This window comes from Danio rerio, chromosome 14, assembly GCF_052040795.2.
Source record: "Danio rerio strain M-AB ecotype USA chromosome 14, GRCz13ab, whole genome shotgun sequence".
Classification (NCBI taxonomy): domain Eukaryota; kingdom Metazoa; phylum Chordata; class Actinopteri; order Cypriniformes; family Danionidae; genus Danio; species Danio rerio.
In genome coordinates this window covers 54,896,157-54,913,708 of record NC_141034.1, presented here as the reverse complement: position 1 = coordinate 54,913,708, position 17,552 = coordinate 54,896,157, and the positions used below count along the sequence as shown (strand labels likewise).

The 17,552-nt window shown below is 39.5% G+C and overlaps 2 protein-coding genes across 2 annotated transcripts in view; both read right to left on the bottom strand.

The window, feature by feature from the left end:
* nsd1a (nuclear receptor binding SET domain protein 1a) overlaps positions 1 to 17,552 on the bottom strand; it is a 1,446,438-nt gene that overhangs the window by 208,028 nt on the left and 1,220,858 nt on the right. The gene's annotated exons all lie outside the window — the stretch shown is intronic.
* The window catches only part of LOC147840937 (uncharacterized), a 299,478-nt gene that overhangs the window by 115,751 nt on the left and 166,175 nt on the right, over positions 1 to 17,552 (bottom strand). The window contains exon 3 of the mRNA XM_087282124.1: positions 9,339 to 9,480. Coding sequence (XP_087138250.1) covers positions 9,339 to 9,480 — 142 coding nt within the window. The remainder of the gene's footprint in view (positions 1 to 9,338; positions 9,481 to 17,552) is intronic.

The window sequence follows — 17,552 nt, the reverse complement described above, 5'->3', positions numbered from 1 at the left end:
ACGTATTCAAGCGTTTTTTGTTTTCGCAGATCCGCGAGAGGCCGCTGTGCGCACTTTTATGTGTCTCGAGCGCCGTTTGCACCCACGCTATTCTCGAGCGAAAAGCTGCCGGAGGCCGCTGTGGAGCAACCATCCATCCGACCGGCTGGCCGGACGACCAAACGATCGACCGGGCGGCCCTCCTCTTCCTCCTCCTCCTTCCCTAAACCCAAGCGACGGTTAGCAAAAGCCGTCCATAAAAAAAAAAAAGCAAAAGCTCTCGTCTTTGATTTCGACCGCGTTTTCGGATGCCGCCGCGTTCTCGCCCTTATTTTTCGGATTCTGTTTTTCATCTTACCTGATTTATGAAACTGCTCCTTCCTGGACCCGGTCCCGGTCGTCCCTGTGGCCGGCTTCCTCCTCCTCTGGGTCTCTGCTCCGCCGACGTAACGCAGTGAGCTAAGCGCCCAAACTGGTAGAAGCGGGAAAGCCCTCCACTCATAGGTGAGCCGTCGGCCCGCAGCGTTCGCTCGAGAAAAACGAAACGCGGCCTTACGTACCTCCGGCCACGTAAATCGCGATCTCCAGAAACGTCCGCGGGGCTACGTTTCCAGAATGAGCTTGGGTTGGAATTTAGAAACAGTTTGGAAACAAATATTTGCGCTTAACAAACTAAATTAATTATTTATAGGCTAACTGATGTCTGTGCGTACAAGGTTTCCCTATCCACGAGAGCGAAAGTGAAACTAGATTATGAGAGGCCTTATCTTTCATTCTCCTGCTGCACATGCTCTGTTTAACGGTTTTCTTGCTAGTGAAATACTCAATTTTTCCACCTACACTTACTTTACATCATGTACCTGGCAAATGCACTTATGGCGCGACGCAATGGACTCTTAAATAGAATGAGAGATGAGACTCGGCCACGGCGAAAAGCGGATTTTTCCGTCCTTATCATAGCAAACATGGATTCTGACATGCCCTGAAAGCATTTGCACCCTGCAATCTGCGCTTTGCGCATCGATTGTCAAAATAGAGCCCAAAGTGTGTGCAGTGTATGTTTCATCATGGAGTTACTATCTAGACTCTTTTTGCACTGGTGGAGCTTTTTTTCCCTTAGGTGCACTAGAGCAAAAGTTTTGCATTGTAAACAACTATATATTAAAGATAAACAAGGCTAGAATTATTTTTATTTTTACGTCAACAAAAACATCGGTAACACTTTATAATAACTACACACTATGAATCACTTGCTAAGCATTAGCATCTAGTGAATTCATTATTTGTTAAGCATTAACTCTACATTAATAAACGTTAATAAGCAGTTCATAACTGCAGCTACAAATGCTCTATTCTTGAATTACAACCATACATAATGTTCCATTACTTAACATTAATTTCATTTTGTATGTATAGTTTACATATAAAATGAGAGCTAGCTTGTTTCGCTGTGATCATTATGCATAAATAAATTTCATAGCCTATTTGGTTTATTCTTCAGTAGCCTATAGATTCATTAATAATGTATTTTAAAAACAGATTTTTTTAAGGATTAAGCTATTAATATATAATACATTAATACATTAAGACATTTAAGTCAGAGAGGACAACAAATCACATTCATGTCAGGAATAACTGTTGGTGCGTGGTATTGGCAATACAAGTATGAGTATTTTAATCAAGTATCGGCCCGATACCCCATACTGGTATTGGTATCAGTGCATCCCTTATTATAAGCTAAATGTTCATGATATGCAGTAAATATATATTTACAATGTAAACTTACACTATTGAACGTGACTGTACACTGTAAAACTATACGTAAATGTTTTTAGATTTAGTTTTTACCCCTATTTATTTATGCATTTGAATTACATGATGTGCCCTTGATCTTTCAACCACTTTTAACCCCAAAAAAGGGACTTTTATAAACATTTTCAATAGTTCAAAGTGATAAATTGTCTAAGTTGATGTTGTATATTACGCTACAAAAAAAACTTTTAATAAACTTCCAGAACATTTTCTGGTATTTTACAGATTTATCATATATTTCTTATTGTCACACAACCAGCGATCGCTTCCCAGAGGTTCTCTCACAAACTCTCATGACTACATTTCCGCATTTCCCAGGACTACATTTTCATACATGCACTGCTCCCAAACACGCACGCCTGCTCATTCATCTATCCTGATTGCAATCACCAGCTGCACCTTGCTCACAGACTGATATCACTCCATTCATAAGCCACTCTTTGACGCTTCCAGTTTGCCGAGTCTTGTTTGCATTTTTGTGACATTACAACGCGTTTCCCTGTCTTGTTTCTCCATGTCTCGATCCTAGCCTTGTACCCTTGCTATCCTGTTTAGCCGCCTGCCTTTCGACCTTTAGCCTGTTTAACGTTTATGATTCTGGACTGCCTATATATACCTGTTTGCACCTGATGACCACTGCTTGCCTGACATTGAATAAACTGCATATTGGATCTTACCTCCTGTTGTCCTCTGTCACTCCACCCAGTCGGTTACACTTATGCATTATACTATTTCAAATTACTAAAATGTCAATAAAAGTCAAACTGAAAGTTTAAACTGTAGAGTTGAATTTTTAACATAATAAGTTGACAGAGCAGAGATCAACATCCCATAATGCAATTCACCACCTAAAAAAATACATAGACTGTTAATTAATAGATATGTTTACAGTGTATGTTATGATGTAAATAAACAGATAAAAAATCTACTAAAAATGTTTGACTAAAGCATTATTCATGAATAATAATAGTAGAGCAATAGTGGAAATTGCTCATATTTATATTACTCTTCATTTAAACTATTCACTTTAACGCAGTACTGCAAGTTAAAGGCCTGTAATAGAAAAGGCACATAACACTTGCCTTCTGTTCTTTTACTGCCGCATCAAAACAAGAGCAAATTGAATTTCAGCGGTGTGTTTGTGTACACAGTCACTGTGAAACTCTCTCCAGTAAATCTGACTATAGACAAGCTCATGTTTGTGCAGGTTCTGAGTGTTTGCTGACTGCACTCTGCTCAAGAAATCATATACTGTATACGACTGTAGGCTCAGAAACACTACCTTCTTCAAATTCACCAACGTTATATCATGCCAATTCGTGATTTAGTTGCTAAGTCATATGAATTTGCATGATATCATTCATACATTTTAATTGTGTCTGAAGATCTTTTTATGAAATGCCATGATATTGCAGCCCAAACTATCCCTGATCCAGCACCATGCTACACTCTGGGCATGCAACAATCTGGGTATTACACTTCTTTGGGGCTTCTCCACACTGTAACTCTCCGAGATGTGGGAAAGCATTATTCCTGAATACTATAGTGGAACAATAGTGGAAATTGTTCATTTTTATATTACAACTTAAATTTAGCACAGCACATAACAAGACTGTAATAGAAAAGGCATACAACAATTGCCTTCTGTTCCCTTCTTCACATCTGATGCACCAACAGTATCTCCCGCCAATTCATAACTTTTTGATTTAGTGGCAAATTTGTATGAATTTGTATGATCTCATTCATATATTTTAGGATGGTTTGCTCATCCCCCAATGGTGGTTGGGTTTAGGGGTGGTGTTTGGTGCCATACCTCCGTTAAAAATTGTACATTTCAGTTTCGTACTATTGAACTTATTTTAATATGTACTAATTAGCCACTAAAAATTGACACAATGTAAAATTGTTTCTCTTAGCATGCAGCAATCTGGGTGGCACACTTCTCTTGGGTCTTCTCTACACCGTAACTCTCCCTGATGTGGGAAAGCATTATTCCTGAATACTATAGTGAACAATAATAGTGGAAATTGCTCATATTTATGTAGGTGTTTGGTGCCATGCCTCCTTTTAAAAATAATAGATTTTCAAATGACTGTACTCGTCTTAATTTGTACGAATTAGCCACTAAAAACTGACAAAACGTAAAATAGTTGCTCTTGAAATGCAACGGTCTGGGTGGTACGCTTCTTTGGGGGTTCTCCACACTGTAACTCTCCCGGATGTGGGAAAGCATTATTTGTAAATATTACTACTTTAATAATTATGGAAATTGTACATATTTACATATAATTCATTTAAACTATTGTTCACCTTCTTCATATCTGATACACCAACGTTATCCCACGCCAATTCATAACTTTTACATACAATCTTGTTCCTACACTTTAATACAATTTGCACATCCCCCAATGATGGTTGGGTTTAGGGGTAGGGTTCGGTGACATCACACATGAAATCACACATTTTTGCACAACTGAACATTTGAATTTGTACGAATTAGCCACTAAACCGACAGAAGGTAAAATAGTTACTTTCGCTATGCAATAGGCTGGGTGGTATGCTTCTTTGGGGCTTCTCCCCATTGTAACTCTCCCAGGTGAGCGAATACTACTAAGCTCTGTGGCTATTTGGGGTAATTCCGCCTGAATTTGGCCTTCCGATTTAAAAAGCTTCACATACCCACATGCAGAGGTGTAAATACAAAAGTTTGGTATCATTTGAAAGGAAACCCTTTGAAATTTAATAAAATACAGTTGAAATTGAAAACAATTGTTGTATATATTGTCTGTGTTATAATAAACAAACAAAAAGACAACCCGGGCTCATTGTGGAAACGTAGCCCCGCGGACGTTTCTGCGGACCGCGATTTACGTCCCGGGAGGTACGTATTCGAGCGTTTTTTTGTTTTCGCGGATCCGCGAGAGGCCGCTGTGCGCTGTTCGCGCCCGCGCCATTCTTGGGCGAAAAGCCGCCGGATCGGGAAAAAAAAAAAAAGCAAAAGCCCTCGTCTTCGATTTCGACCGCGTTTTCGGATCCCGCCGCGTTCTCGCCCTCATTTTTCAGATTCCGTTTTTCGTCTCACCTGATTTCCGGAACCTGCTGTTCCCCGGACTCGATCCCGGTCGTCGTCCACCGCGGCCGGCTCCTCCTCTTTGTCCGGACCCTCCACTCGGAAGCGAGTCGTCGGCCGGTGAGCGCGAAGAGGAGGGGCGGAGCGGCTTCACACTGCCCTGCGGCGTTCGCTCGAAAAAAAACAAACGCGGCCTTTACGTACCTCCGGCCACGTAAATCGCGGTCTCCAGAAACGTCCGCAGGGCTACGTTTTCAGAATGAGCTTGGGTTGCAAAAAGAGGCGCTTTTTTTTTATAAACTGAAGTTTGGAAATGTGTAACTCAGGCCTTGAGTGTTCCAGCACCCTGGAAACAATTTTATTTCTTTCATGCAGGTGTCAGCAAACACAGAACAAATTATTTTTTTCTATATAATAATTTATGTAAGAGTTATTCTATTCCAACTGCAAGGAGGAAAAATTAATTTTTTTTTATTTCCCCATTTAGTCTCCCCATACCCTCATACAGTACCATAAATTCAATATCTCAATGTCATTTTACAGAAAACCCTTTGAAATTACAAAAGGAACTGCTGAAAGTAATAATCCATCTGGATAGGTCGAAGCTATCATATTTTCCCGAATTTTAGAATATCATGACCCTAATTTGTTGCTTTTGGCACTTACAAGACACAGCAGAGGTTTACTGATGCACACATACTCAGAAAACGCTGAAAATTTACTCATTTTGCAGAGGACAACCTAAGGTAAAAGAGGATGTAGTTTGTTTGGCTATTTGTGCTATCTCCGGCAGCTCACAGAGCAAATAATCAATAATTTCCCTTGTATGTTTACAAAAAACGAGTTTACACTTTATGATTCATTCGAAGACTGTTGGATATGTGATTGTAAATCAATAAAATAATGATAGATCCTTATTATTGGGAATGAGAGCTTTAATTTGATGTATTACTTGCCAATGTGTGTCTAATATTAGCGATGTGAAAAATATGCACACTGCACAATGTACAAAATCGGGGGGGGGGGGGGGGGTCGAGATATTATACATCGAATGTAAATTAAGTGTAAATAACTTTGTTACATCACAACAAATATCAAAGTGATGTGTATCAGTTGAAAATAGACATTCTAAGCTTTCACCCAGTAGGTCATATGGTGTTATTGATGCAGACAGACCTCTTAAATCTATAGTTATTCTCCCGATGACGTCATTTTGTCCCCAGTACCGGGCATGCAGAGTTTAACTGGTTAATACTGGAAATTGTTCATATTCATATTGCACTTCATTTAATGTAAATGCAGCATTGTGCATAAATAAACTTTTCACATCTAATGCACCAATGTTATCTCACGACTATTTGTAACTTTTAGAATTAGTGGCTAACTCGTATGAAATCTCACTTGTAAACTTTAGTATGATTTACTTATCCCCCAATGATGATTGAGTTTACAAGTTTATGTAACATGCTTTCTTTTAAAAATCATACATTTTCATACGACTGAACTTGTATGAATTAGACTCTAAAACTGACAAAACAAAACAAAAAAATAGTTGCTTTTCCTCATGAGCACGTAAAACGCCTGCGAGTTACCTATGTCCTCAGGAAGCCCTGTGGCTGCTAATGTAAAAGAAAGTAACAGGTTCATTGAAGGCCAATCCTCCCGAAGGCAGACAGGAGCACGAGCTGTCATCATTAGGATAGATTGCGCCGATTCATTATTAATGATTCATAAAATGAGCTCCACTGGACCCATTTCAAATGCATTACATATTATGGCGCATGACAGCCACATCTGCTGATTACACTTGAAGACGCGGGAACAGAGATATGGATTCCTCAGACATGCAGCACTATAAACACACACACGCACACGCACACGCACATGCACGCACGCACACACACACACACACACACACACACACACACACACACAAAAACACACAAACACACAAACACACACACACACACACACACACACACACACACACACACACACACACACACACACACACACACACACACCAGAAGCTTCATCTCCACTAGTTTGGAAACTGTTGCAAAACAACATTTTTACTGTGGAATTATATGTGATGACAAGGATGTGCCATTTAATTTGACTGCATTGTTTTTATTTATTTATTTATTTATTTATTTATTTATTATTATTTTTACCTATATGCATAGAACTACAAATGTAAAATACATACTTCCACATGAATGCATCACATCATTTATATTTTGTTTTTGAAACTAGGATGAGCTCCATAACACAAATCAATAATATTATAATAACTAAAAATGAAACAAAAAATAAAATGTATTTTTATTTACTTGAAATATTTTTTATATTAAACAAACAAACTTGAATTTGACAAAAATTTAAATAAAAAATTATATTTATATATATATATATATATATATATATATATATATATATTAAATGAACAACTGAGAGCAGGTCTAAAGTCCAGCACAGAGTGTGTTAGTTGTGCACCTGCCTTACACATTGCTTAATACGCACAGGAGGTAGAGCAATACACAAATATCTTTACAAATAAAAAATAATTAAAGGAATAAAATCATACAAAAATTATTATTTTCCACATAAATATAAAAAAAACACCGTCTCCATGCCTTCTTCATGCCAGGGGTGGGGGGGGGGGGGGGGGGGGGGGGGGTTGGGGGGGGGGTTATATTCATGACAATTTGCTTTTGTATAATGCTATTATTATTAGCAGTATTATTTATTATATGCATATTTATATTTGCTTTATTAAAAACAAGCTTAGATTTGTCCACCTGTCAGGTTTTGGACCATGGCACAGCATGTGCGTTTGGATATAACTCAGGTTTTTGACCACACTTCGTTATTATTGTTCATTTTTTCATTTGCTGGAAATCAGAACTGAATTTAGAAATAATTTTTAAACAAAACTAAATTAATTATTAAGGCTAATGGATATCTGCGCATACAACAGTTTCCTTATCCACAAAAGAGAGTGAAAGTGAAAGTAAAGAATGAGGAGGCTCATCTTTCATTCTTGCCCTGCAGATGCTTTGTTTAACTGTTTTCTTGCTAGTGAAACATTTAGTTTTTCCACTTATAAAGTCTGCCATGTAAATAGAGATTGTGCCATGGTTTATTCTCAAAACACATCTATAACTCATTAAGAGAATGAGCTCAACCATGTTAGACCCTGTTCCATGGAGCAAAGTTGATTTTTCCATCCTTAAAATAGCAAAAGTGGATTCGGACACACCCTCAATGCTTTTGCCCCTGTGTAGAGATCTGCACGGGAAGAAATTTTGAATTCCGCTCCCGCCCGCACCCACCAGGTTTTAGCCCGAACCCGACCGCTCCCGCTTATATCAAGAATTTATTGTCCTGCTGCCCGACCCTTCCCGTTTTCTGGCCGCCGCGCCCGATCCCGCTAAAGAGCGGGGGAGAACGAAACCGAAAATCCCCCAGCTATACAGTCCAGACAGCCAAGCTGTCTGTATAAACACACACACACACACAGCACCAAGCACACACACACAGACCAATCTCTCTCTCTCATACGCGCGCGCACTAACACACACACAAGTACCAAGCTGACACACAGGCGTTTGCTGTTATATCAACTCAAAGGCTTGTAATACCATGTATCAAGTACCAATGTAATACCAAAAGGTTTTATATAAAGGCATATAAATACTGAGTCATGCCAGCTCCGGGCCGCAGCGCACATTACTCTCGGGCCGATTCCGGCGCGGATGCGGCAGCGTTACGGAATCGGGCAGTGAGTCCACAAGCATCCGGAGTCCGGCAGCCGGAGCCGGGCTGAGTGGTTAGTCTCCGGCAGGCGAGAATCTAGCCGGAACTGGCCCGAGTGTATTTTGCTATCTGGGAAAGCTCTCTCTCTCTCTCATTCGCGCGCGCACTAACATACACACACACAAGCACCAAGCACACACACAGGCAAAGCCCGCTCGCTCTCTCTCTCTCTCTCTCTCTCTCTCATTCGCATAGCAATATCCGTGATATTGCTAGACAGCCCGCTCCCGTCCCAAATTAAACCTGTTACCGACCGCTCCCGCGATTTATTTAGAAATTTATTCCCGCGCCGCAGAAATCTGGTCGGGTCCTGCGGCGCCCGCGGGAATGCAGACCTCTACCCCTGTGCTTTGGATGTTGCGCCAAGATCGTTAAAATAGAGCCCAAAGACTGCCATTTAAATAGCAAAGGTGACATGGTGTGCCGCAACTGACTTTTAAAGGGAATGCGAGATGAGACTCTGATTGGTTTATTCTCAAAACACAGCCATAACTCAATAAAATAATAAGCTCAACCCTGTTAGACCCATAGACAATCCTGGAGATCGAGAATTGTACGTATGTAGCCAGAAGTACGTATGGCTGCATTTAGTCTTTAAAACGAACGCTACAGGGCGATATGACATTGTTCCTTTTCATGCTACCAGCTGACCGCTTACCTCTGTGTGGACGGCTTTACCACCGTTACCAGTTTGTTCAGTGGCTCGCCATGTACGTCATAGGATTTGAGATGCAGAGCAGAGTTGACCATGATGATAGGGTTCGAGTCTGGTGAAGAACAGTTCCAGAGGGCAGGTAAGACTAAAACAACAAGCAAAAAAAATTCAAATGAACAAGTAAATAACAGGATGGGAATGTGGTAAAATCTGAAAACAGTAAAAATCAGGTTGCTGTGAGGGCTTTTCCTTTTCTGGATTGCTTTTTAAAACATTGTCAGCTGGGTTTAGGGAAGGTGGTAGGTGGGGAAATTGGTCTGTTGGTCAGTCAGTCAGTCAGTCAGTCAGATAGTCGACAGCAGCCTCTGGTGGATTTACATGAGAATAGCAGTCGTGAAAAGCACTCAAGAGAGAAATTTGAGATCTGAAAAAGTGTACACAGCGGCCTCTGGGGTATTTGCGAAAACAAAAACTACAAAAACTGCAAAAAAACAAAAAAAACATAGCTCCTGGGACATATTTGGTGCTCTCCAGAAATGTATATTGAGGTACGTATTCAGAATGAGCCTGGGTTGGTTGTTGTTGTTGAAGATGTTTCTTCTTTCTTCTTCTTTCAATTAGACATACAGTACTGTAGTTCTTTTAAACAGCAAGCAAAGAAATATGGCAGATCAGCTTGAAACCATCTGGTTGTCTTAAATCATTTGTTAAGTCAAATTAGTTCCAGATTAGTCAATATTTTAGTTTGACACATTACTTTAATATCGCACAGCGTTAGCTCACAGTGAGTGACAGGATGAAGGGAAAGAAACTATTTTAAAACATAGGGGGAAAAAAACACATGTAAAAACATCTAAACATTGACATTTATCTTCACCGGTTTTGTCTCAGCATTCAAGAACAGATGACAGATGAGTAAAGCATGTAAACATGACTGACTGAAAGCATTTTTAACCCAGAGAAACATTTCATATATTTATAGCCTGGAAATCATTTATATCCTGATGTTTCTGTAAGGTTTGGCTTTTTGACTCACTTAAAAAATGACTGTAGTTATTTCTGTAAATCTACACTCTGAGAAGGCAGTAGAGAGTCACACATGTACCATTGGCTAAATCTCTCCATAATATCAGAACCCAAGAACTATTCAAGACCAGGAGAACTGTCCAGTTGTTCAACAGTCTGGATCATGCACCCTGAGCCCCCCTCTCAGCCCTCGAATCCACCAGAGCAGATCACTCACATTCCACACAGAATGTCCAAGGGCCCTATCATACACCCGGCGCAATGTGGCGCAAGGCAGTACTCTTTTGCTACTTTTAGCTCGGCGCAAGGGTCATTTTGAGGTGTTGAGCCACGCTGTTTAAATAGCAAATGCATTTGCGCTCTTATGTGAGCCTATAGGCGTTCTGGTCTAAAAAAGCAGGGGTGTTTTGGGGCGTTGCTATTTTGAGAAACTGTAAATAGTCTGTTCTTTATACCAGAACAAAGTCGGTCTATTGTCTGGTGCAAAGTGCGCCTGGCTTACACACTACACACAAGATGCAGAGCAATACGCAAATATCTTTACATATGAAAAAGATATAATATCTTAAGGATATATATATATATATATATATATATATATATATATATATATATATATATATATATATATATATATATATATATATATATATAGGGATATATACAGGATATAAATATAAATAATTGAAATATTACAAAACATAAGCCTACATGAAGATTTAAAAACCACTGCCATACTGTCTTCATCTCTGGAGGCTTTTTTGGTTCATTCAATTTGCTTTTGTATAATATTATTATTATTAGCAGTATTATTTATTATATCCATATTTATATTTGTTTCATCAAAAACAAGCTTAGATTTGTCCACCTGCAGGTTTTAGACCATATGGGGCATGGCAGGTGTATTTGGAAATAACTCAGGTTTTTGACCACACTTTGTTATTATTGTTCATTTATTTGTTTGCTAGAAATTAGAACTGAATTTAGAAATAGTTTTGAAACAAATCTCTGCGCTTAACAAACAAAATTAATTATTTATAGGCTAATTGATGTTTGTGCGTAAAGGTTTCCCTATCCACGAGAGCAAAAGCGAAATGTGAACTTACTTTACCTCAAAATGCGCTTATGGCGCGACGCAGCTGACTCTTAAAGGGAATGGGAGATGAGACTCGAATTGGTTTATTCTCGAAACACACCTATAACTCATTAAGAAAATAAACTCAACCCTTTTAGACCATGCGCCATGGCGCAAAGCGGATTTTCCCGTCCTTAAATTAGCAAAAATGCGTTCTGACACGCCCTGAAAGCATTTGCGCCCTTCGCTTTGCGCTCTGCGCATGGACCATCAAAATAGAGCCCTAAATTTTGAATATGGTGTATCTTGTGGATCTATATTCATGTCTGGTGTCATTTTAAATGGCTCTGTGTGATTGGTAAAGTGGTCTCTATTTTGATCTGTGTTTTGACTTTAATAACATCTTTGCCAGATGCTCCACTCTATAGAAAAATGGTCTTCACATCAACTCATGACCACACAAGGGTCTTTGTGAAGCTTTTATTGTCTTGAATTTATGATGGATTGTTGTAATTTGAGTATTTAAGGGAAAGGTGCAAAATTGTCAGATCCTGAAGGATATCCCGTTGCAGTGTGCGAGTCCCTGACCTCTGCATCAAGACTTTGATACTTCATCATACTTCTACACGGTCAGGTATTAATCTGAACTGACGTTTAAATATGTGGATTGGCATGGAAAATCTTCACGAGAAGTTTATTTATGTCGAGATGATCACATGCTTATGATCGCTTGCAGCTGGTACCACATTATTCAATTTATGATTCACCAACCATATGATTACTAAACCAATATAAATACCTTAAGTTCCATGCAGCCATCTTCATTTTGAAGAATCCCCCCTTCCACCCCTACTCCTCCTCCTTTACTAGATGGGTGGCACAGTGGCCCACTGCTAGCACTGTTGCCTCAAAGCAAGAACGTTACTGGTTCTAGTCGTTACCAAGCCAGCCGATGTTTCTGTTCAGAGTTACACATTCTCTCCGTGCTCACGTGGGTTTCCCCCAGGTTCCCTGGTCTCCTCCCACCGTCCAAAAACATGCCACTTAAGTTAATTGACAAATCCAAATCAGCCCCATAGACATGCTCCTAGTAAGTAGTTATCTCTTAGGAGCAGCTACTGTGTGTTCATTAGCTACTACAGCAGGGGAGTTCTTAAGATCTACCTGAGCTCAAACTCCCCTCTTGCCTTGCAAAAGGGAGGGAGCCCCGGGCTCGAGGATCTTATGAGCTCAGGGCTCTCTCCTGGGACAGCATGAACTCTTGAACTGATAAATAAAATGCTATATTTGATGTATCTTATGTTCTACTGAAATCATTGTAAATCTAGTAGATTGTTTAGGCTGAAATATCCGCAGCCTACGGCCAGGAATGCTCATAAACTCAGGCTTATGGATGGAGCATAAGTACATCATTAGAGACTTGTTGATTTCTGATAGTCACTGACTTAGTATGAAATAATCTAGTAGCTAAACCAAATTTTCTTATATGAGCAAGCATGGGGCGACCTAATATTACTTAAAGGTTTACATTTATATCTTTTATCTGAGAACTGGTGTCCATGAGCAGATGTAGCTGGCCATACTGACTCTAAGCGACTTCGGGTAAGCGATGAACCATTAAATGAAAAGACGAGATGTTTAAAATACCAGGATACCAGTTGTAAGAGCAACAAATAATAACTTGACTTCAGGTTAATCATTTGTAAAAGTGTCAGAAGGTTGATTTTACTGATGAATCATCTGTTGATCTGCATCCCAATCATCACCAATACTGCAGAAGACCAACTGAAACCTGCATGGACCCAAGATTCTCATATATCAGTCAAGTTTGGTGAAAGAAAAATCATGGTTTGGGTTTACATTCAGTATGGGGGTGTGCGAGAGATCTGCAGAGTGGACGGCAACACAAACAGCCTGAGGTATCAAGACATTTGTGCTGCCCATTACATTACAAACCACAGGAGAGGGACAATGCTCCAGCAGTATAGCGCTCCTTCTCATAGTTCAGCCTCCACATCAAAGTTCCTAAAAGGAGGTCAAGGTCAGGATTGGCCAGCCCAATCACCAGCCATGAACATTATTGAGCATGTCTGGGGTAAGATGAAATTGAAGATGAATCCAAAGACTCTTGATGAACTCTGGGAGTCCTGCAAGAACGCTTTCTTTGCCATTCCAGATGACTTTATTAATCAGTGATTTGAGTCATGTCAGAGATGTATGGATGCAGTCCTCCAAGCTCATGATGGAGTCAGACACAATATTCATTCTGTCTCCACTGAAGCAGGACTTTATATTCTATACTGGACATTATTTCTGTTCAGTGACAAAATTTTTGTCTAAGCAAAGTCTTACTGTCCTAATTAAATCATTAAATATCAAGACATGATCATTTTTTTATTGTGGTAGAATAAGCGTAATCTAGAGGCCTTTGCCTTTCACTTAAGCCACTTCTGATATCAACTGATCAAGTCCAGCTATTATTTGCTGTTCCTAAGGCTTTTGTCAGGTTGTATAGTCAAATATCTAAATAATTTCTCATTTATGAATTAATATGAATTAATGTATCATCCTAAGTGAACACACACGTAATAGGATAATACATATTTAAAATTGAATAATCACTTAAAACCAGAGTCAGATTAAATTCGGAGCTTCAAATAAATTCTAATAAATAAAAATATTTATTTTCCAATGTGCTAGAAAACACTTACACACATTTACCCTCCACTCATGATGTTAGTTCCATCATTGGACTAATAGATAGACTTTTACACACAGCCAAAATAATATTGGGTAACACTTTATTTTGAGGCGAGGCAGTGGCGCAGTAGGTAGTGCTGTCGCTGGGTCGCTGGTTCAAACCTCGGCTCAGTTGGTGTTTCTGTGTGGAGTTTGCATGTTCTCCCTGTCATCACGTGGGTTTCCTCCGGGTGCTCAGGTTTCCCCCACAGTCCAAGGACATGTGAATTGGGTAGGCTAAATTGTCCGTAGTGTATGAGTGTGTGTGTTAATGTGTGTGTGGATGTTTCCCAGAGATGGCTTGCCACTGGAAGAGATAGGTTATCTGCTGCGTAAAAACTTGCTGGATAAGTTGGCGGTTCATTCCGCTGTGGCGACCCCGGATTAATAAAGGGACTAAGCCGACAAGAAAATGAATGAAACTTTTTTTTGATGGTCCACTTGAGTCTGAGTAGACTGTCTGCTTAATATCTGCTGATTCTGCTACTTTAACAGACATTTGACTGACTATAAGAAACTTTGCAAGTACATGTCAACTTACACTTACTCTAACCCCAACCTAACAGTCTACTGATAATCTAATGAGAATTAGTTGTCATTTACATGCAATGTAACTGAAATAAAAACAGACCATCAAAATAAAGTGTGACCTAATATTCGTGTATACAATAGAAGTGTGTGATTTTCAGCTTCTGAGCTTCACCATGTTGGAAATATCAGAGAAACCCTGTCCTCATTCTGTGTCCTCATTCACAGCCTCACTAAATCTATCTGACATAATCAGACGGAGAGATAAAATACGTCTTTTCTTCCCGAGCTCTTGGCTGTACGCACGTTTGTGTGTCTTTTTGATTTGCACTGATTCACTGGCTGTTAAATACCAGGAGCTGCATAAAGAGAGACGCCGCTGCTAATCGCGGATCAAACACTGTTATTAAGCCAGCGGAAAATCTGACATTATACATATTGTGTGTTGCTTCCATATCAGATATATGCTTGCAGACTACACACACACACACACACGGAGAGAGAGAGAAGGAGATCGAGACACATACACACACATGGACACTCACAGACTGACACACAAGTGCACACAGACAGACAGACTAACACAGAAGTACACACAAGGACACAGAGACATATAGACACACAAGTACAAACACAAATACACACACATGCATGCATTTGGCACCCACACACACACAGACACACAAGTATATACAGACACACACACACACACACACACACAGAAAGAGAGCGAGAGAGACACTAAGACACTGACACACATGGACACTGAGACTAACATACAAGTACAAATACACACACATGAATGCATTTGGCACCCACACACACACTGACACACAAGTACACACACACACACACACACAGAAAGAGAGCGAGAGAGACACTAAGACACACTGACACACATGGACACTGACAGACTAACATACAAGTACACACACACACACACACACACACACACAGAAAAGAGAGAGTGACTACAGACATGCGCTCATACACACCCACACATTAACACACAAGTACAGAGAGAGAGAGAGAGAGAGAGAGAGAGAGAGAGAGAGAGAGAGAAAGAGAGAGAGACTAAGACACGCACACTGACACACACGCACTGACAGACTAACATACAACACCTTGACACACACACACACACACAAACACACAGAAAGAGAAAGTGCGAAAAAGTGACAGACAAAACTCAAGCACACTCAAACACGCACTCAGATTAACACACACAAGTAAACACAGAGAAGCACATACAGACTAACATGCAGGTACACACACACAAACAGAGAGAGACCAACATACAAGCACACATGCAGACTAATACACACAGAGAAAATGCACAAGTACATACAAACACACAGAGACAGCGAGAGAAAGAGACACTGACGAAACACAAGCACACACACACACACACACACACACACACACACAGTGAGAGAAAAAGATACAGCGAGTGAAAGAGACACAGATAAAAGACAAGCACTCAAACACACATCAAATCTCACACACGTGCAGATACACATGTACGCACACACAAACACACAGATTAAAAGACTCAGTCTAGATGACACGCTCCATGATAGAAGATGAATCATCTCTTAAGCAGTGGAGGATTAATTTGTTTCTGGAAATCTGCATTAACTGACGACTTATTTCATTTACAGAGTCAATTAAAGTGTTAAAAGACTGGAGTGTTTCAAACTGTTTGTTTGCTTGATGTTGTGCTTCTTCTTATAATGAAGTCCTGCAGGGTGTTTATTTTCTCTGTTTCATTAGGTCATTTGCTTTGGATCATTTAATATTTCATTCATTCATTCTTCTTTGGCTTAGTCTCTATTTCAGAGGTCGCCACAGCGGAATGAACCGCCAAATATCCCAGCATAGGTTTAGCATAGCAGACGCCCTTCCAGCCACAACCCAGCACTGGGAAACACCCATTCACTCTCACATTAACACACACACTCATACACTATGGCCAATTTCATTCATCCAATTCTCCTATTGCGCATGTGTTTAAACTGGGGGGAAATCTTGCCATTTAACACATATAAAGCACCAAATCATGTCCTTTACTGCATATAAAGCACCGAATCTTGTAATTTACAGCATATAAAGCACCAAATATTGTAATTTACAGCATATAAAGCACCAAATATTGGCATTTACTGCATAAAAAGCACCAAATCTTGTCATTTACCTCATATAAAGCACCAAATCTTGTCATTTACCTCATATAAAGCACCAAATCTTGTCATTTACCTCATATAAAGCACCAAATCTTGTCATTTACCTCATATAAAGCAAAAAATATTGTCCCTTACATCATATAAAGCCCCAAATCTTGTTATTTACAGCATATAAAGCACCAAATCTTGCCATTTACAGCATATAAAGCACCAAATCTTGCCATTTACAGCATATAAAGCACCAAATCTTGTCATGTTCCTCATATCTAACACTAAATCTTGTCATTTACCACCTATAAAGCACCAAATCTTGTCATTTACCGCATATAAAGCACTAAATCTTGTCATTTACCGCATATAAAGCACTAAATCTTGTCATTTACCTCATATAAAGCACCAAATCTTGTCATTTACCTCATATAAAGCACCAAATCTTGTCATTTACCTCATATAAAGCACCAAATCTTGTCATTTACCTCATATAAAGCACCAAATCTTGTAATTTACCTCATATAAAGCAAAAAATCTTGTCCTTTACATCATATAAAGCTCCAAATCTTGTTATTTACAGCATATAAAGCACCAAATCTTGTTATTTACAGCATATAAAGCACCAAATCTTGCCATTTACAGCATATAAAGCACCAAATCTTGTCATGTTCCTCA